General features: G+C 44.0%; 1 protein-coding gene across 3 annotated transcripts in view; it reads right to left on the bottom strand.

Annotated features, from left to right (window-relative positions):
* The window catches only part of CHD3 (chromodomain helicase DNA binding protein 3), an 813321-nt gene that overhangs the window by 247964 nt on the left and 543358 nt on the right, over positions 1-21999 (bottom strand). For 2 of the 3 annotated variants that reach the window (XM_086946074.1, XM_086946073.1), the window contains exons 25-26: positions 20060-20237; positions 15615-15680 (exon numbers count right to left, since the gene is read on the bottom strand). In XM_086946074.1, the coding sequence (XP_086802200.1) occupies positions 15615-15680; positions 20060-20237 (244 nt within the window). Of the gene's footprint in view, positions 1-15614; positions 15681-17659; positions 17693-20059; positions 20238-21999 lie in introns of all 3 variants that reach the window. The other variant, XM_086946072.1, reaches the window with a different exon arrangement.

Here is a 21999-nt window from a genome sequence, read left to right as displayed (position 1 = left end):
AACTGCTCAAGATTATAGCGGCAAAAAATGAGGACATAGAAGCGCGGAGTAGGAGAAACAACATACGCGTGCTGGGCATACCGGAAAGTACGAACACAGGCCAAATGGAAGAATATATAGAGAATTTGATGACAACTGTGGTGAGTGCTGACCGGCTCTCCCCTCACTTCATAGTTGAAAGGGCACATCGCTCCCTTGGCTCACGACCACCCCCTGGCAGTACCCCCAGGCCCATCATCGCTCGTCTGTTGAACTATAGGGACAGGGACACTGCCTTAAGAGTAGCCTGGGAGAAAAAACAATAGAATTACGATGGTATACCCTTTACTATGTACCCTGACTTCACGATACATGTGCAGGAAGAACAACGCAAATTTCTGGCAGGGAAGCAAAAGTTAAGACAGGCTCAGATCGACTACGCCTTATTGTACCCGGCCCGCCTCTGCGTTACCCACCAAGGGACACAACTTTTTTTCACAAAGCTGCAGCAGGTTGAAGAGTTCTTGAAGCAACTAAAGAAACACAAGAGATCAGCACTGACGTCCGAGAACTCATCACGATCTCAGTCGCCAGAAGTGGAATGAGCACCGCCGCAAATGATACCAAATGTTGACACGCTACATCTCATGCTTAATGGACATGCCGACAACCGTAGGCATCTACAGAACTATGGGATAAGACACTATGTATTTGTGGATGGAGGCTATCTAATCGAGGGACATATCGAGGTAAGAGTGAGAACAATTTGTAGCCGGTCATCCTCGAGTTCGGTCCATGGACCAGCAGCATAATGTACTACACCTGGGCTGACGAGAGGTATTCGTGGGCCACCCAGACGTGTTACCCCATCTGGGAGAACCACATTATTGTTGTTATGTTGGTTTTGCTTCTCTCTAGTCTACTCTCAGGTTCACCATGGGAGGTGACATGCCTATTCGGTATGTTTGAGAAGCAGAGGGGCATTTGGGAGGGGGAGGAGCTGTCTAATGCTGGCATGTTTGGGATGCTTCAGTGGGAGGGGGAGTTAGGGGGATGGGAGTTCCAAGGTGTCGGTGAAACAGGCGCACAAATGTTGTGTAATGGATGTATTTCTACATGTATGCAAATGTCAATGTACGAAAGATTGCAATACAACAGCCAAATAGTGACAAGATGGTATAATGACACAAGAGGATAGCACCACACTTAGGGTGATATCTTGGAATGTCCGGGGCCTCGGGGATCCGAGGAAGAGATGACAAGTTTTAGCTTACTTGGATAGACAGCAGGTGCATGCGCTCTATTACAGGAAACTCATATTGACCCAAGAGCCCTGAATACCTTTGCTAGTAAATGGGTGAGCTGTCGTTTATTTTCTTCCTATTCTTCATATGCCCTTGGAACAGCAATACTTTTTAGAAAACAGACTCGATTTGAACAAGTGGGGGTGTTGGAGGATCCACATGGCAGATATGTCATAACCTGGGGACAATTAGGCAGAGACTCAGTTACAATTGCCAATTGCTACGGCCCCAACACGGACAGCCCCAAGTTTTTCACTAACCTATGGGGTAAAATAATGACAATCGGCTCCACTTATATAATTTGGGGGGGGGGGGAGATTTCAATGTTGCCCTAAACCCCTCTCAGGACAGATCCAACGTAGCCCCGCATCACTACACTAATGCGCAGGAAGCACTGTGAGGCATAATCGAGGAGGGCGGACTGATAGATAGTTGGGGACAATTAGGCAGAGACTCAGTTACAATTGCCAATTGCTACGGCCCCAACACGGACAGCCCCAAGTTTTTCACTAACCTATGGGGTAAAATAATGACAATCGGCTTCACTTAGATAATTTGGGGGGGGGGAGATTTCAATGTTGCCCTAAACCCCTCTCAGGACAGATCCAACGTAGCCCCGCATCACTACACTAATGCGCAGGAAGCACTGTGAGGCATAATCGAGGAGGGCGGACTGATAGATAGTTGGAGACATACACACCCGCGACAACAGGAAGGTACAAACTTCACTTCCCATAGGGGCACATGGGCCCGCATAGACTACTGTTTACTTTCCAGGGGGTTAGGGCCGGCTATAAACAAAGTGATGCACTTTACCATGACATTCTCGTACCACTGTCCAGTGAAAGTATCGCTTACCCTCCCAGGTTATGATAGACCCAGACCGAGCTGGAGATTACAACCAACGACCCTATTAGATCTAGTATTCCAAGCGGAATTAGGTGAGGAAATCAAAGATTTTTTTGTTAGAAACAAGGGCTCGGTGGATAGTGTAGAAATAATATGGGAGGCTTTTAAAGTAACGATTAGGGGATTTTGCATTTCAAAGAGTTTTGGGGTCTTAAGGAATATACAGAACACAATATGCAAACTGGAACGAGGATTACGGGAGATGGAGGGGCAAATGGAACGCGGGGCGCTAGGGCAAGTGCAAAGGGATTTCCGTGCAAAATTAACAGAATATGAAGATGCTGCGTAGAGAGAGTCAAAATTCAAAGGGTGTTACCGGGTGGCGTGCAAGTACGGGGAGGTTGAGCGACCGGGGAGGACGCTGGCTGAAGTGACACACTGCCCTCGCTTTAACACACACATATTGGAGGTACTGGGGAATGACGCAATGTTGCATCGGGATTCACTTAGCATATTAGATACATTTATCACACATTATAGAACATTATATACATCCCAAAGACATGGTCCAGTGGATCTCGAGGACTTCATGGGAGAAATAGCACTCGGATGGCTCAGCGACACACACAGAGAATTTTTATGTCTCCCTTTTGAGATTGATGAAATTAGGGAAGCAATAATGCAGCTTAAAAATGGGAAAGCGTTGGGGTCGGACGGCCTACCGGCCGAATTTGATAAAAGTTACATAGACATGATGGCACCAGTTCAAAAAGAGGGATACGAAGAATCCCTGGAGGTAGGAACACTCCCCCCCTCGATGAGGGAAGCAATAGTCATGTTCTTACTGAAGCCTGGGAAACCCCCTGATTCCTGTGATTCATATCGCCCATTGTCGCCCATTGTCGCGACACGAAGATATTGGCAAAGGTGCTAGCCAACCGACTAACCCTCCTGCTGGACAAACACATTCTCCAGACCAATCGGGGTTTGTGCCAGGAGAGAGCCACGTCCCACAACCTCAGAACTGTATTCTCTCTGATCCAGACAGTGGTGCCGAATTCCCACTCACTGCAGTGTTTTTAGATGCCACTAAGGCGTTTGACTCGGTGGAGTGGGATTATTTATTTGGGGTACTACAGAGAATAGGCTTCCCTCCTTTATATTTGTCTTGGATTAAGTTATTATACCACCAGCCCACTCCCAGGATTCTGATTAATGGTCACATTTCCCAGGCGTTAACGATCTCAAGGGGCACCTGACAGGGGTGTCCATTATCTCCACTCCTGTTTGCCATTGCTGTAGAGCCGTTGGCTTCTAGGCTCTGTCAGCTGCATCAAGATAAGGCATTTCTTTGTTGCTTACGCCAAATATTGATATAACGCTCTACATCAGAGATCCTCAAAATAATATAAATCCCATATTACGAGAATTCATAAAGTTTGGCAGGTTGTCCGGGGTTAGCATCAACTGGGGGAAATCCCAGGTCTTCCCTCTCGTGCCAGCGGTGACACAATTCTCACTAGATTTTCCACTAGAGTGGTGCGACACAGATTTAAGATATCTCGGTATACAGTTAACTAGAGATAGAGAAGAGACACTAAGGGCAAATTACGCACAGCTATAACAAGACTAAACGCTAACATCACATGCTGGATATCATTGCCACTCTCGTTTGCGGGACGTGCATCCCTTATAAAGATGATAATACTCCCACAATTCCTATACCTGTTCCTTAATATCCCCTATCACCCTTGACGTCATTTCTTTACAACACTACGCTCCGAATTGATAAGATTGCTCTGGGGAGGGAGACAACCGAGACTTAAGTAGTCGGCGCTAATAAGACCGTACGATCAAGGGGGCTTTGACATCCCTGATTTTGAGATATATTTTCTAAATGCACAAGCGCACTATGCATACTATTGGGTGTGCCCCCCTCGTTATATGCCGCAGATGGCTGCAGGAGATTGGCTTGCTGATCCAGTGCTGCTGACAGGACTGATACTTCGGCCTGTCCACACTCGCGCGACACCGCCCACCACTATCACTGGGACGCTAGATGCATGGAACCAGATAACGTCACTGCTAGACTCGCCCATCCTCTATTCCCGTCGACTCCCACTTTCACCCTAGTTTATCCCTATTGCAGGAAACGGGGTTTCAAGCACTATGTAAAAGGGCTCATATTGCCACTTGGGGGGATCTTTTTCACGCTGGGACATTCCGCTCCCTAGAGCATCTGCTACAAGGAGTCCAACATACACCCCTGGACGTGTTCTTTTATGTGCGCCTGCGGCAGGAGATGCGATCAATCATTCCTGATTCTCCACATGAACCAGTATGCCTCATTCCACTGCATCACATGTTGGGATCCACAGACGGAAAACATCTAGTGTTGTGTCAGGCTTATATAAAAATATACGAGCACATAGAGACGGAATCACCAGTCAGGCTTGTGTGCATTGGGGGGAAGATCTGGGGCAAGAAATAACTGATGACCAATGGCAACACTGCTGCTTACAAAAGGCACAGATATCGGCCAGCTGCAGACTAAGGGTGTTACATTATAAATACTTACAACTTACATTGTTTATACCATACGCCGGTGAAGAAATATAGGTTTAAGTTAGCTGATACAGATAGATGCGACCGGTGTAAACAGTCAGGGGCTGGATTCCTGCACCTAGCCTGGGAATGTCCGAAAATAAGAGAGTTCTGGGAACAGGTACTCGTGGCGCTTGATGACATGACTGATAGTGTCTGGAGAGAGATCCATTGCTCATGTTACTGGGTAACACGGTACTGATACCCAACACACACAGGAAATTTTTAGCCATATCGTTACTATTAGTGAAACGAAGAGTGGTCTGTAGGTGGGGGAGGGAACGAGTCCCGAAATTTAAGGAATGGTTGGCAGACCTACTTTATTGTCAAGAACAGAATACCACATACACAGAGCTACTACCACATGCCTGCAAACCTAAAGACATACGGGGACCCCTTCAATGATATCTACTATCACAAGGCGCCGAGGAGTCACCTCCTGTATCGCTGGAAGACACCTGAATCGCTAATCATAAGGACACATGGCTCGCTTCTGACTGCTTCTGTATGTACTGTACCCTGGTGCATTCCGAGCATCCTACCACAATCCTTCCGCTGCTCAACCTCTGTCAATGTATTATAATCCAATCGTATTGCTTTAACTGATGTGTGGAATTTGGGGCATTTGCCGCAGGAGACTACTGACATTGTGCCTTGCTTCACTGTGCACTACATGGATATGTACTATTATGATTAATGTCAAAACCAAAATATAAAGTTAATTTTTTTTTTTTTTAAAGGTTGCCTGGATTAGTACAATGTACATCACTCCTAAGAGTGTGCACCATATACCAAGCCAGCCTCCTACAGGGGTTCAACAGCTTAAATAAATAGAGACTCAACATGCCAGGTTCAAAATGAGCAGGTTCCTGCTCACCCACTGTACACAAATAGTAGACAAACTTGTGGTCTTCTACAATGAATTATATACTACAATAAAAAGGCTGGCACAACCCAGAAAGGCGTGATTTCTTTGATAACCTACCCTTACCTCGTCTTTTAGAGGCTATTAAATCATACACACAGACAAGGCCACTGGGGATGATGCCTTCCCTATTGAGTACTAGAAAATAAATGCCTAGATCCTGGTACCACTGCTTGAAAATGTTTACAAAAATATGAAATAAACAACCACATTCTGCTATAAATTTAATAAAGCCACCATTGTGCTTCTCTACTAATACTGGCCAAAGTTTTGCCAAAGTTACCAAGGTGGGCTTGTGCGAAGAGATCATCCCCTAACTATATGAACCTTCTCTCTCACATCATTTGGCAGGTGAACCGACATAAGAGAAGAAACCTGAAATTTCTCTCAATGCTGACAAGGCTATACTTATTCCATTCACTTCAGAAGTGGGTTTCAAAGACTACTAACAAAGCTACTATACCAATCTCTGATGGCTGTGGTCAGAAGCAATGGTTTCCTTTCAGACAGATTTCCAATCATGAGAGGAACACGACAGGGGTGTAAACTGGCAGACCCCGAACTGCTATCAGGCTCCACGTGTCAATGGCTAAATATCCCATCAAATACCAGGGAATACTGATTGGAAACAGCTGCCTGATGCAGCTCATAAAAACATGGACCTCCAATTGATATAAATGTCCTTGGACTTCAAGAAATGGCGTCCACATTCGATTATTCCTATGGGGCCGGATATAAACAAATAAAATAGCAACAGCACCCCACTTCAACTACCTGTGCGGCATGATCTCAGTGGACATTCCAAAGCACATGATAACAAACCTCAATTGGATGATTAAGGACTACGTATGGGATGGCCAAAACCCACCTTAAACGTACCAAATTAAAAGCTGGCATGATGTCAAGAGGCCTTTATCTGTCTGACATGTCACTGTAGTATATGGTACACCACCTGGCACATCCGGCCTATCTGTTCTCGAGAGAAGAGCAAAACCAGATTGGATATCAATCAAACAGAATCATAAAAGAGAGGCCAACAAGGGCTACTATACAGGACTGCCTCTTCAGTGGAAGGCAACTTAACCTGTTAATTAAAAGAAAGGAGCATGTCTGGGAAATAACACAAACATCTGCATGATCATGCTTACCTCCATGAGAGCAACCCCCTCTGAAATAACAACGCAATATGGATTGGTGGCAACATTATACACTGGTAGACCTGGTCTGATAAAGGCATTCCCACACTAGACCTCTCTACTTGAGGAATTTTAACAGGGAAATCAACAACAATGCCACTATCTTCAACAGACACACTGCATACTAACAGCATTGAGACTACTTTCAAACTCTCCCCTCGATCAGAAATCTATGAATAGCTAAAACGTTGGATTTCATATACAGACATGGTATTAGGACTGTATGGAACACTGTTGGAAGAGCATCATTTCACCCCCGCAATTCTTTCGCATTAGAAATGGGCTGGCAGACTGAGAAAAGAATACTCTAAAGATGGTTGAATGGAACTACTAGAATCTCATGACAGGGGGTTGCGGGAGGCAAGACTTAAACATTGCTTTATAAACTACTGCTAAACTGGTGCTGATCTCTGTGCAAACTACATGAGGCTAGCCTAACTAAAACCTCTGCCTGCTGTCAGTGTGGGAACAAAATATTGACACACTGCACATGGTGTACTCATGTGTCTCAGTCCAAACATTCTGGCAGCACGTAATTAACTCAATGAAATACTACCAATGCATTGGACTTGCAGCTATCATCTGGACAAAATTTTCTTAGACACGTTGGAAATTCTGAAGCATTGGAAGCAAATAACTTCCCCATACACATGGTTTGGATGTGTGATACAATTGTCAAATCTTCCTACGAAAAAAGTATATTCCAAATGCAGGATCAATCTGATATTTGCGAGGACATATGGCTACCCTTTCTTTGCCCATCATCACAACTTTGTAAGTCCCCAACATCTGTTCACAATATCCTTTGATGAGTACCGCAAGATGTCTAGTTAGGCCCTTAAGAGATACACGTGATGAAACTAATACCTAGACTAGTGACTCAGCTTTACCCTCTCCAGTGTTAGATCAGACCATTTATTGTTCTTTACCTTAAATTTTGAACCGAACTGTGCGAATGGTAAATGTAGAAAAGCTTACTTACTTGTAATCCAGGAACTGCTTTGCAGGCATCTTCATTGAAGTCATACATCATAATTCCACGCTGCCTATTTAGACCCTAGAGCACTTCTTATAGATGTACACACAGGGCGTTAATGCCCACAGCCTGACAGTCTATCAAAGTCTCAAATCTTTTTCGCACAGCATATGATGAACTGCAGTATTTATTGTGCAGGATGCTGAAAATGCATGTAGATAAGAAAAAGATCGTCCTTCACTGTAAAATCAAACAAGCATTGGCATAGCTAATAGGTCTCGCCTTTGGATCTGATAAGTGTTTAGCCAGCGCTATTGGCCTTGCCGATGTCTTTAAGCTATGTTGTAGAGCAGTGTGGCTGCTGTACAGCATGTTGGAAAGTTACAGTAAAAAAGTGTTAAGCGTTTTTGTCACCTTATATATAACCAAGAAGACATTACATACAAAAGGGACGGCAAAGTCAGCCTGAAAGCAAACAAATTTAGAGAGATAAAAGAGCCTAAAAAGTAATTCTAAAAAGCAGGTGCTGAGACTGGTCGCTATTGGGCTCTCCATTTTTGCCCTCCACATCAGGATAAAAAGTTAATCTTAACTCTGCAGCAGGGCCACCCTTCACTGCCTTTGAAGTAACTTCTAAGAAACTCGTTAAATAGTTCTTTCACAGTCTCATCATTTCAGAACAGAAGCGTTTTCAATATTCTATACAAGAAAGCCATAAGTATTGCTTATTTATCTTATGGAACTAACAACCATTGGCAAACCGAATAGTAATGGCTTGTTGTAGGGGTAATGTTACTTCTTTTGTTATATATCCAGATGCAATGGCAGAATCAGCAAAATACCAGTGGGGCAGGACACTGTGCCAAGCACAGATTTTTAGCTTATGTGATTTTAAGCCACGCCCTTAATTACACCCCCCCTAGTTTATTCTTCCTATTTAAAGCCATGTTAAAAGTCATGCCTAAGCCCTGCAATCTCGCCAGAACTGAAAATACGAAGAGGCCGATATCAAGGGGACATCAGTTGGCCAAAAATGCCAAGAACATGGCAACAAGTTAAGCCAAGAGAAACCAGGCATGTGGTGAATCGCCTCCCTCTAGGTACATGTATCATTGTTGTGCACTTGGCTTTCAAGGTTTACATGCAGTATGAAGCGCGGTGCAAAACACTTTATTAAGAACATCGTACACCTCAACGAATGGACCTGCAACTCCAGTCAAGGGACTCGGAGTCCTAAAGAACAAGTTACTTACCTTCGGTAACGCTTTTTCTGGTGGATACAGTATCTGCCTGTGGATTCCTCACCTTGTGAATATCCCCTGGTCAGCAGCCATTCGGAATTTTTTGTAGCTCTCCACGCCGGCGAGGTCATGGACGACGTCACAGAGGGTACGACTCCGCTCGCGACCCCGCTGACGTCACTGAATCCATAATAGGGCCTCGTCGGCATGATGACGTCAGTTCCGCCCCTTTTTTCCGTGCCCCCGAGGCACATGGACGGACCGACATAAACAAGTGTAGTATACACAGTATTTGAACCAACACACAAAGTGTGAAGGCAACTCAAAAGGTAAACATAATTAAACATTTACATTGGAAAATACAACATAAATACTTGCAGTTACAGAAAAGTGGACAATGGGGAGGCGGGTGGGCATGTGAGGAATCCACAGGCAGATACTGTATCCACCAGAAAAAGCGTTACCGAAGGTAAGTGACTTGTTCTTCTGATGGATACATCTGCCAGTGGATTCCTCACCTTGTGAATAGATTCCCACAGCAGTCCCCACTCCGGGAGGAGGGTGTCCACCCTTCTATACCAGAAAATCTTGGAGGACAGAATGAGCAAAGTGGCTGTCCCTCCTCACTTCGGAATCTAAGCAGTAATGCTTCGTGAAAGTGTGGAGGGAGGCCCAAGTTCCCGCTCTGCAGATGTCCTCTAAAGGAACACCCCTAGACAAAGGAGATGTAGCAGACTTTGCTCTAGTAGAGTGAGCTCTTATACCCTCTGGAGGTTCCTTACCAGCCAGTGCATAGCAGATCTTAATGTACAAGATAATCCATCTTGAAAGTGTGCGCTTGTGCACCAACCTTCCTATCCTGCAGCCAGCAAATCCAACAAAGAGCTGGTGGTCCACACAATAGTCTTTAGTCCTATTGAGATAAAAGCTCACCGCCCTCTTAGGGTCGAGACGGTGAAGCCGCTCCTCCTCCTTGGAAGGGTGAGGGGGAGGGTAGAAGGTAGGAAGGGTAACAGACTGCCCCAGATGGAAAGGAGTCACCACCTTAGGCAGAAAAGCAGCCCTGGTCCTGAGTACCATTCTTTCAGCATGAATGGTCAAGAATGGGGGTTTCGAACTTAGAGATTGAAGCTCACTTACCCTCCTTACCGAGGTAATTGCAACAAGAAAAACAGTCTTAAAGGACAGTAGTCTCATGGGACACTTGTGCAAAGGTTCAAAGAGTGAACCCATCCAGTAGGTCAACACAAGATTTAAGTCCTATTGAGGCACAATAAAAAGAGTAGGAGGGAATTTGTTGGTAAGACCCTTAAGGAAACTAACACAATAGGTGACAAACAAAGACGGCTGGTCCGGCAAACAAAGGAATGCCGACAAGGCCAATAACTAACCTTTTACAGTAGCCACAGCAAAACCCTGCTGGGCCAAAGAAAGAGTAAATTGAAGAATATTGGACAAACAAGCTCTTAAGGGGTCAATAGATTTCTCTCCATACCATGAAACACATTTAGACCATCTATAAGAATAAATTGACTTGGTGGAAAGCTGACCTGGCAGAAAGAATAACATCCACCACGTCAGGCGGGAGAGAAAAAGAATTGAGGTTGCCCCGTTCAATCTACAGGCATGAAGGTGTAAGCTCTGGAGGTGGGGGTGTAGAACCTGCCCCTCCATCTGAGAGATGAGATCTGCCCTGAAAGGGAGACAGAGCGGTGGGCACGAGGAGAGGTGGAGATGATCTGTGTACCACACCCTTCTTGGCCAATCCGGGGCGATCAATATGACTTGGGCCCGGTCTTGGCGAATCTTCCTCAGAACCCGAGGAATCAAGGGTATGGAAGGAAACGTATAAAGGAGTTGCGAACCCCAACTCAACTGAAACGCATCCCCCAAAGCTCCCTGCATCGGAAACTGGAGACTGCAGAATGAGGGGCAGTGAGCATTCTCGTGAGTGGCGAACAGGTCCACTTGAGGAGTTCCCCATGTCCGAAAGACGTGACGAACCACCTCTGGATGAAGCCTCCACTCGTGGTCGGCCGAGAACTTCCGACTGAGACTGTCTGCACTCACGTTCAGAACTCCGGCCAGATGATTTGCCATCAGACAAATCTGATGGTCCTGAACCCAGGACCAGAGACGCAGAGCCTCTCTGCAAAGACACTGCAACCCTATTCCTCCCTGCTTGTTGGCATACCACATCGCGGTAGTGTTGTCCGTAAGGACCTGAACCGACTGACCGCGAAGGGAAGGGAGGAAGGCCTTGAGCGCCAGACAAATCGCCCGCAACTTTAGAAGGTTGATATGAAGCAACCTTTCCTCTGGATACCAAAGACCCTTGATCTCCAGATCCCCCAGATGAGCACCCCATCCTAAAGTGGATGCATCCGTTATCACTATGGCAACCAATGGAGGAAGATGGAAAGGCTTTCCTTGAGACAGATTGCCTTCCACACTCCACCAAGACAGATCCACTGCAGCTTCTCTGGAGATCCTCACTGACTCCCTGAGATCTCCGTTGTGCTGATACCACTGCTTGCGGAGGCACCACTGGAGCGCCCTCATGTGCCAGCATGCATGGGTGACCAACAGAATGCAGGAAGCCATCAGACCGAGCAGACGGAGGACCTTCAGGACTAGAACGACCACTCCATTGTAAAACAAGTGAATCATTTCCTGAATGTCGAGAATCCTTTGAGGCGGAGGGAATGCTCGACAGACAGTAGTGTCCAGTACCGCCCCTATAAACAGGTTGCGCTGTGAGGGCACCAGGTGAGATTTGGGTACACATTATTTTAAAACCTGCGCTAGGGTAAGCATCTTGAACTTCTCTTGCTTCGGATAAAGATTCAAAACCCTGAGATCCAGAATTGGATGTAATTTGCCATCCTTCTTGGGAATCAGGAAATACCAGGAGTAGCATCCCTGCCCCCTCTCCTGCTCTGGAACCACCTCTATCGCACCTTTCTTCAGCAAGGTCAGAACTTCCTCCAGAAGAAGATGGAGATGTTCTTCTGAACAAGCCCCTTGGCAAGGAGGGTAATTTGGAGGGCATTCCCAAAAGGGAAGAGCATACCCATTTTCCAAAAGATTGAGAACCAATAGGTCTATAGTGACCGATTCCCAAGACTGAGGATAATGAGTAAGCCGACCCCCTACAGGACCAACATGATCCGGAATGGGGAGTCTAGGGCTGCTTTGCTGTGGTGATAGGAGGGGAGGTAGATGAAGAGGAGGAGAAGGGCTGACGACCTCGTGGACTACCTCTACTTTTTCCTCTATACGACTTGTATAGAGTATTCTGTTGCTGATGTTGCTGGTGCTGACGAGGTTGGCCATATGAACGAAAGAATGACTTCCCAAATCCTCTGTATTTATGAAAAGAACCTCTAGGCTGTGCTTGCAAGCCAAGTGATTTTGCCGTAGCTTTGCTAGCCTTAAAACTCTCCAGGGAAGCGCCCGCTTTCTTACCAAATAGTCCTGAACCATCAAATGGTAAGTCCAACAGAGTAGCTTGCACATCTGTTGAAAAATTCGTAGACTGCAACCAGGCACCCCTTCTAGCAGCCACTGCAGAACCCATAATCCTTGCCACTGAGTCAGCTGTGTCTAGCCCACTCTGAATGACTTGACGTGCAGCAGACTGGGTACCATCCAAAACTTAAGGGAAACTGGAGGCGCAGAAAGAGGCTTTCGCCAAACCTCTAACACAGGCTCAAGAATAGCCTCATTGAAAGGCAAGAGAGGCTCAACAACCGAAGAAGGCGAATGGAGTACCTCCGTTAACAAATTTGACTTGAACTCAGTGGTGGGGATTTGAATGTCCAATAATTCAGCTGCCTTTCTAACCACCACGTGATAAGGGGCTACATCCTTTGAAGGAGCATCAGAATCAGGAGAAAACTCCCATTAAGGTGAAATGTCCAGGCCACTGGCCTCTCTCAATTCAGCAAAGTACTCATCTGAATCACACAGCTCACCTTCTTCCATTTCCTCACGATACCTCCTCTCTTCCAAAAACCTCTGGGCCTCAATCCTGGAACGAATCCTCGGCACAGGAGTTGACGGATCCATTACTAACTCTATCGGATTCGGAGCCGGCGCCGTGCATGGATCCGACAGCGCTGCTTGCGCCGAACGAGGCCGAACAGACGGCGCCGGTGAAGATGGGAACGGTGTCGGAGCCCTCGGTGCCGGGAAACTCCAAGACGGCGCCGTCGGAAGGAAAGGCATGAAAGGGGCCTGGGCATAGGCCTGAGGTACCCCCAAATTGAAAGCTAATGGACCCATGGGACCCGCAGGTGCACCAGAGAGGTACATTGCCTTTGCAAATACCCCATACATAGCATTAAGGTAATGCGAAGGGTCTTGTCCTGGAACAGGGAATGGAGGGTAAACTCCTGGTACTGACTCCGTAGCAGGTGTTCCTGTATTCGAGCCAGCCGGCGCCGATAACGGAACTTCTTCTGGTTCTACATGCTCTTCTGGCACAGGATGTTCCTGATCTGGAGCCGGAGAATGGACCGAATCCGGTGATTGAGCCGGCATCGGTGATCGATGTGGAGAGACTTCAGGTGAAGCCAACTTCTCTGGCGAAACTGGATTCGATAACGAAGGAGAGACATAATCTCTTCTGTGACGTCGAGGCGAGGTCCATCTCGGCGCCGCTTCTTTATCAGATCGATGCCTTAAAGAGTGCTTCTTCTGCTTATGTTTCTTCAGCTTCGAATGTCCCGACGGCGACTTCGAGCCTGACCTGGACTCGGAACGAGACCTCGACCTTGATCTCGACCTTCTCCTACCTGCTTTCTTATCCTTCCTCATCCTGGCCATAAAAAGCTTCGCCTGTCTCTCTCTCAACGCTTTTGTGTTCATCTTCCTGCAGCTTGGACATCCATCGACGTCGTGGTCGGAAGACAAGTACCAAACACAATCTTCGTGCGTGTCAGTGATGGACATCTGCTTACCAAAAAACAACAGGTTTCCCTTTTCCACAATTTATCAAAGATGATGATCCTAGTGGGTCGCTAGATATAAGTGCACCCTCCCCAACAGACCTGAATATAGTCTTTGCGAGAGTTACCAAATGTACAGACTTCTTTAGAACAGTTCTTCAATAAGAGCACCTTCTCACACATGAGCTTAAAATTTCAATAATTTATTGAACAAATTATTAAAATATCAGTATTATACTGAGGTCATAGTATACATCATTTCCAAGTTGGTAATCACAATTTAAAAAAACAGTTTAAAAAAAAAGTTTAAAAAAACATTTCCATTAAAATCATACAAAAAATCATTCAAAAACACAATTTATTACAGCAAATCTTTTCCTTTTTGGTCACTTTATAATCAAATGAAGAACAAACAACAAATTGTCGACGCGGCGTTTCGGTGACACACACAATCTTGCACCTTCTTCAGGACTTTGTTCATAACATGTACTTCTACTGGCTCCAGATGGAACCTCCAATAGTCTGTGTAGTTAAAAACTCTGCAGCTCCCAAATATGACAAGCTAAGGATTATTTCCTTCCTGGAAAGATATTCAGAAATCCGAGTGCACATCCGAGTGCACTGTTTTCTTGTCTTTAAATGCTCTTACAAGAGGGATTTTCTTGCTTCTTCTCTGTAAGGTTTGTATAAGCGGTGTAGTTTTCGCTAATGGTTCTTTTCTCCTCTTTGGGGTAGGGGGGACGTCTTTTAGTTAAAAAGGTCCAAGATTCCTGAGTTTGGATCTTAGTTGTGTATTTAGTAATTGGTAAGGTTTCTTGGTGCCCCTTTATTAGTTCCTCTTGATCTTGTATAATTTAATCAAGGTCCACTGTCTTGGAGTTTTTAACAAATTGTTCCAAATAGTGAATAGGTGAATCCGGCACGACGTCCTACCTTATCAGCTTCCTTTCTGCATTCCGATATAACTACTTTCTGGCTATATTACGGACTATCCCACACACCGCACCAGTGGGTGCTGACGATTGTGTCTCAAACCCGACCAAGACCGGGTTGGAATTATCACCGGTCCCCCGTCCTAATGTTGTAGGCCGAATTACGGGTTGGCACAAAGCCGTTCTGGTCAGTATGTACTATAGTAGGCACCAAGGGCGCCAACCTGTAGGCTAGGGCAGACGCCAGGATCTTATAATCATTTGATTTATCGTACACTATTAGAAAAAGAACATGCGCCTCTAGTAGGGTGTCACTGGGTGTGGCTTATCATAAAGACTAATGGGCATTAAAACCCTGGTTGAAGTTTAAATGAACAAAATGTATATAGAAAGTGCTCCGGGGTCAAAGCAGGCAGCTCGTAATTATTCCTTTGGTTATGACTTTCAATGAAGATCTTACAATACCTCCCCACATCAGTTGTCTGGTCTCAAGACATGCTCCTTTTGGAAACTAAGATTTGTGTGTGAGGAACACATTTACTTGTCTGTTTTTGTAGATAAGGACAACAGTCTATGTCAAATACACAGAGGACAGAAACACAGAAACATCAGAAAATAACAGAACTAATGGAGTTAAGACAGCACTACCAACATACCTTCAGGTCTGTCATCAAAGTCTTCATCCTCTTCTTCGGACCCAACAGAGTACTCCGATTGGTTGTCTGAAATACCATTATGCCATTCTGTAATCAGAGCACAACTGTCACATGATAAGACACTGGTGCCCACCCCCCACCCGCCCTACCCCACCCACCCTCCCCCCTGCAGAGTCTGCTTTGCCCAAAGAATACTCCCCACAACAGGATTACTATCACTCTCGCTCTACAGGCTTTATGGGGAACAAGACACAAAATGATTCTGTGCATTACAAAAGTTTGAAACAAACAGATACCCACATCCCATTGAGGGCTATAAAGGTTCTACGTGTTCATATCTGGCAAGTCCCCCAAGAAGAAAATAGTGTACGCATTCCTTTCTTAAGGAGCAGAGTCAAATGCAATGGACAAGCTGATGCTAATACACTAAAATTCTACCCCAAAATCTTAGCTACTTGCTGCTGGATGGAAGTAGATAAAAGTGTTTCATCTAGAAGAATTCACAGGCCTATTCATTTTTTAACCAATTTGTGATTAGGGTTAGGATGTAACATCTAGACCCTGGTGCGTGTTAATGTTTTCAAAGCTTAGTAACGATTAAAGAGTTACGTTACATAGGAGAAGAATATCACTGCAACCAGTCTCTTTCATTAGATTTTAGAACATTGTAACCCCTCAAGAATTTAACAATCCAGCCTAATTCTGAATCATTATTACTTTGAAAACCTTATCCCAAATCATTAATGTTACCACTTTGGAAACAAAAGAGTGGGAAACACCAGGCATGTTGAGACACAGGTCCTGTTTTCAGACAAAGGCTTAGTAGGGAAGGAGTTTTTCATTTCTAAATTTATAGAGCTGGAAGGGAAGCAGTCTATGATTATCGTTGACGGTAACAGTACAAGATCCCCATACACTATCTACCACTCAGTATATTGCCTAAACATCAAGTGCGAAATTTCTACCAAGGGTATTCTTACGAAACTAAAAGGTGTGGAGCAAATGCTCACCCTTCACCATGCTATGATTCTTTTGGCCAGATGGCATCACATTTTGTAATAATATTTGTATTTCATAATGCTTTGAAGGTCAGAAATATTCTTTTGACTCCCCTTCAATGGTAATCTACTATTGGGACATTACAGTGGAAATATGGTATCAATGGGAAATATTAATGTGCCAAAATGTAATAGCCTAAATAGCGACATCCAGAATATCATTAAGATACGTGAAGATAGGTATGTATGGGTTCACTATACTTAAATCCACTTTTATATGTCTTAATGATGCATACACTTTCAAGTAATATAGATATGGGATTTTAAATAGTAAACAAATACCTATTTATACATTCTTACCTTCTCGATACATAGGCGACAACAGTTTGGACTACTGATATTTCCCAAATGTTATTCTGAGTTATAGCCCTACCAATGTTCTATGACCATGCCCCAGAGGAGGTTCCTTTCTTATAACTGGAGATTGGAAATACACTTATTTGTGATTCTTAAACCAGTCAAAGAACGGGCAATCAACTGTTTGCATATCATTAACTTAATTTGCAGCTCATGCTGTCAAATTCCAGTAAAGAAATTGAAGTGGTGACTTGCTACACATTCACAGTCTATTCTTTGTTTTACACAGGATTACTGACAAGGAACTACAAGTGATGCCAAATGAAGTGGCCGTTCCCTTGGCACTTGTACCAGGTTAACAGCAACTTATTGTGAGCCTACCATATTGTTTTAAAAACCTATAAAATCCAGGCACTACTGGCTAACAGAAAGATGATTAAGAAAATAATTACAAAAGATTTAATGTTATTTTTATTACAATTATTGATTAATTGACTAATGTCCTTTAACTCTGCTAATGGGTGGATCTCTGCACCTTGTGATATGCTACTTATCCTCCACAGTAGTTGGCAGTATTTAAACAAACCCTTCAGTGGGAGCTGAAAGACCTGTAAACAATAGTTGTACAATAGAATCTTGAGTCAGAGGAGTCACAAAAACACCCACTGGGACTTTCTGTCCTTCTTTTACCTCTATTGCAAATCAGGCCCCTTCTGAGTAGACCTGTGTTTAAGAGAAAGCTATTTCAGAATAAAATGCAGCTTCTTTCCAGCATCAAACATTTTGTTTCAAATTTCATAAGCATCTTGAGAATCCAAGTAAATACTGACATCAGAACCTGATACCCTGTTAATCCCCAAACACATGGTACAGCTGATAAGATCATTTTGTTTCACATGGTAATAGAAAAGAATATTGGTTTTATTTAAGTTAAGAACTACTTGTCTTATCCACAGTTTGCATTCTCTCTGACAGCCCTCAACACTATTATGAAGCTGCAGGAACGTGATTAGTCTCCATAACCTACCATGACAAGGACATGCGCTTGTTCAAACACCCTTCACCATGACAGCTACTTTATAAATTAGCCTGATTTGCTAAAAGATGATTTCTAACACACACACAACCTTACACACAAGTCAATTGTTTACTATATTTCGTAAAAGTTCTCCCCTTTAATTGTCTTGCTGCTCTACAATACTTAGACCTCTGAGGCAGCATATTCTGCCAGTGTGCATCTTTGATGTCAAAAGAATGGAGAAAACCGTAATGATAAATCATGACTGATGAATAATGTAAAGGAGGACATGGCAAAATGAAGAAATGCTGTTGTGTACAAAATGTCAACCACATATGCAGGCACCCACAACAGGATCCAGGGCAAGACCATCCTAGTCAGCTCAATTCAAACCAGACAATGATAGTGATATAAAGCAACAGGAAGAGTCGACCTAACAGAAGGAATGTCTGCTTACGGGAGCCCCAAGAAACCACTTCTTTTAACACACTAAATACAAAATGGACCTGGGAGGAACAGTTCTGTACAAGTAAAGGAAAAGGCAACATTGGTGTCAGGAATTTGAAGAGGCAAGACACAATGCAATCTAAGAAGCAAAACAAAACATTAGAGGAGGAAGAGTGGCTAAACTGAAAAGAGAGAATACTTGGTTTCCAACCCCTCCCTTAGAATAATAAAGGAACACAAGTTAGTCCAAAAAACCTTATATTAAATATTATATTTATCAGAGTGCATTCGTCACAGTGGATTTAATCATTCAAATCTTTCTGAAATTTACATAGATAAACATATTTCCACATATTTCCCTAGTAATCTCTGATCTTCAGTAGCTTCCTGTGACATTTTGGATCAGCTTCAGGGCAGCCTTCCTTGATTACAAATAGGGCTCCTAGTAGTTCATAATTATTTTACTATTTTATTATGTTATTATTTTACATTTCTGTCTAAATTAATTCATATTTATGTTAAGTTTATTTTATTGGCAAGTATCCTTACCAGTATTTATCGATTGGTAAAATTAAGTTGCTGCTAGTGTATTTCCGAATGTATTTGGCCGATAATTGTGCACCTATAATTGGATGCCAGTCATGGTTTATAAATATAAGCTGCCATATATGATACAACAATGCACTCATTGGAAAATATAACCATTATAGTCCAACCACATGCACATTGGGAGTTATTTAAGGAAATCCCACCCTTTTGGACTCCTCATGAGGCCAGACTGCACAGGTATGAGTTGGAGTAGGGGAGAGCTACTCAAAAGAAGAAAAGGAAAACACATTGTTGTCTGTGTGTATTTATGTATAAAACATAGTGATCACTGAAATATAAAGCCCTTACTTATAATGCACTTTGGGACCTAGACTTGTCTTTATCAGGATTGTTTAGAACTCCCAAGCACCACTTATTACTTCCTGCAGTCCGGAAACAGTCTTTTTTTTTTACTGAGGAATTTATACTTGTTTTTTTCAATGAGGCTTCCTCAGGCTTGGAATAACCTAGTTCTAGATGTCAGCTGAACAGTCTGTGTATGCAGCTGATGCAGCATATGTTTTGTGATTGCATTTATACAGCACTTCGTAACCCTGACAAGGCGCAGAAGAGCTTTCTGTGGACCTAATGCCTAGGTCCTTAAAGATGAGTGAGGGTTCACTTGGATGAATATGGCTTTTGATTCTTTTCTGCAGAAAAAAAATAAATTCTTCCATTTTCTTTCTGCTGTTTCACGTTTAAACTTGTATCTTCAAAATGTAGTGATGTGTTATGCTCTGATATTCACAATATTTGACCTTAGATAGCCTTCCTTGTGATTTAATTTGCATTACACACAGTTATAATGTTGAGAATAACCATCTAGTTTATAAATCTTCAGAATACACATTGAACTGCCCAAAAAGATGACAATGTGCAGGAGAACAAGATGCAATCTGCGATATGCTTGCCAGTTGCAGGTATAACACCCTCTCCCTCCCCTCCCCCCTCCCCACACCACTTCACCCTGACCGCTTGCTCAGAAAGAGCAGTCCTACAGGCAGAATGCGCTACATCGAGAGGCGACGGTTGCTGACCTTGGTCCTCTTGTGCAGCATCGTTGTAGTTGACCTGTTTCCGTACCCGTTTTCCTTTCCCCAGGTTTCGAGCAAGGTCCTCCTGTTGCTGTTCATAGTGGTGTCGGAGAAGCTTCTCCCAATAATCAGGATCCACCGTTTCCTCCTGCTTGATGATCTCGCGTTCAATCTCTTCCAGCTATCAGAAAAATGTGCAGGTACATTTCAAGAGCAGTATTTTACAAGCTGGACAAATCACAATCTGTGAAAGCAGAGGGGCTACCTCAAGTCCTGAAGAAGGCTTCAGCCGAAAGGAAAAGTTCCTTACCTGTCATAATAAGACTCATATGGCAGTATCTTCCCCAGTTTCACATCCTTACAAAATTCCCAGATGCGGGACAATATATTTTCCTTTTTTACTCAATCAAAGTACACATCTAACCTCCAATGAAGGGCGGAAAGGAAGGATAGTAATCAATATATTGAATCAAGGGACAGCGCTGTGGTATTCGTTCTCTTGGTGTGGAGAGTGCTGGAGCTGAAAAGCATCATTACAGGAGTATATGCCTGGACACCTATACCAGACACATAAAAAAGGTGTTTGCCTACAGTACTGCTACAGACCTTCCTGAGTCTGGATTTACCCTGATGCCCTGGAAAACCTCGTCAACTTGGCAGCCATATAAGGCATGGTTGTCAAAGGGCTTGTCCAGTGGACAGTTTTGCCCTGAAGAAGCGCACCTGAGACGTGCCTGCTGTCCAAGGACAAATGCATCTTCTAAATGTCTAAATCCTGTTATCGTTATGTCCAGTGAGTGTCTATCATTGCTGCACATGTTTGTTCACCATTCTTCAGGATAGCTCTTGTATCTTTCTTGTTCTCTGGAATTAAATCTGAGAATGGTGCTACGTCTGACAATATTTGCCTATCATAGCATCTGATGAAGACTGCAAGTGAATTAGCCGCTTTGATGAAAAATGGTTAACAATCTGGAGACATTTTTTCCAAAAGTGGTTTCAAAAGTGGTTTCAGCCCCCCTATACAGAGATTGAGTACTACATAAGCATGTATTATCAACCTCCCTGGGGCAGGTTTGCTCAACAACTGAGAGATGCTCTTGGGTGTCTAGTGATGCAGATCTGAGACTCCATATGTTTTGCAAGGTACAGTACCAATGCGGGAACTGATGCCAGTGGTGACTGCATTATTTTAACGCATGCTTGCCGGATATGATCTACTGTTTGCAGTATTTCAGTAGTTTCTTTGTAGTCTGTTTAAAATCCTACAGTCTGCAGTGGTTGTGAACCACTGTAACTCAAACTGTTTAGAAAGCCCTCTCTTCCACGGAGAGGGATTGAGCAATGCCATCTGGTGGAGAAACAATAGGAGATTGAGTAGGATTCCTAGATAATGTCAGGCAATCATCCCGTTCCTTGCTCCCACCCACCTCCATTTCAATCACCTTATCCTCTTCTTCAGTAATATCTGCCTCGGCCTAGCGATGTTGGTGCAACACAGAGGTGGAGGCGGAGTTGGTGAAGGTTGCAGCTACTCAGATAATAGTGGTTGTATCGGACCCACGCATCTAGCATAATAATGGCCCACGGTATGGCGCACATTGGTAATCAGATGATCTGAGATGTGCCGCATAGGTGGACTTTGATACTGTGGTTCTTAGTAATACTGGGCATCCTATCAATCAAAATGTGAATACTCATTTCCCCACCCATATCCTTCTGATCATGGTATTGGGGATGAATAAAAAACATCTAGTTTAACATACTACACCAGAGGTATCTCACACCAGCGGCTCAAGCGATTTTATCTTGGAACACAATTTGAATGTCTAAGATGCCACCTGCCCAGCGCCACATTCGTGCATATGCTCTGGACATGCTCCGCATTGCGAACATACTGGGCAAAACTACACACCATAATACAAACAACCATCGGCTTGGCA

This window comes from Lissotriton vulgaris, chromosome 12 (genome assembly GCF_964263255.1).
Source record: "Lissotriton vulgaris chromosome 12, aLisVul1.2, whole genome shotgun sequence".
Classification (NCBI taxonomy): domain Eukaryota; kingdom Metazoa; phylum Chordata; class Amphibia; order Caudata; family Salamandridae; genus Lissotriton; species Lissotriton vulgaris.
The sequence above is the reverse complement of the archived record's forward strand: the minus strand, read 5'-3'. Positions and strand labels throughout refer to the sequence as shown.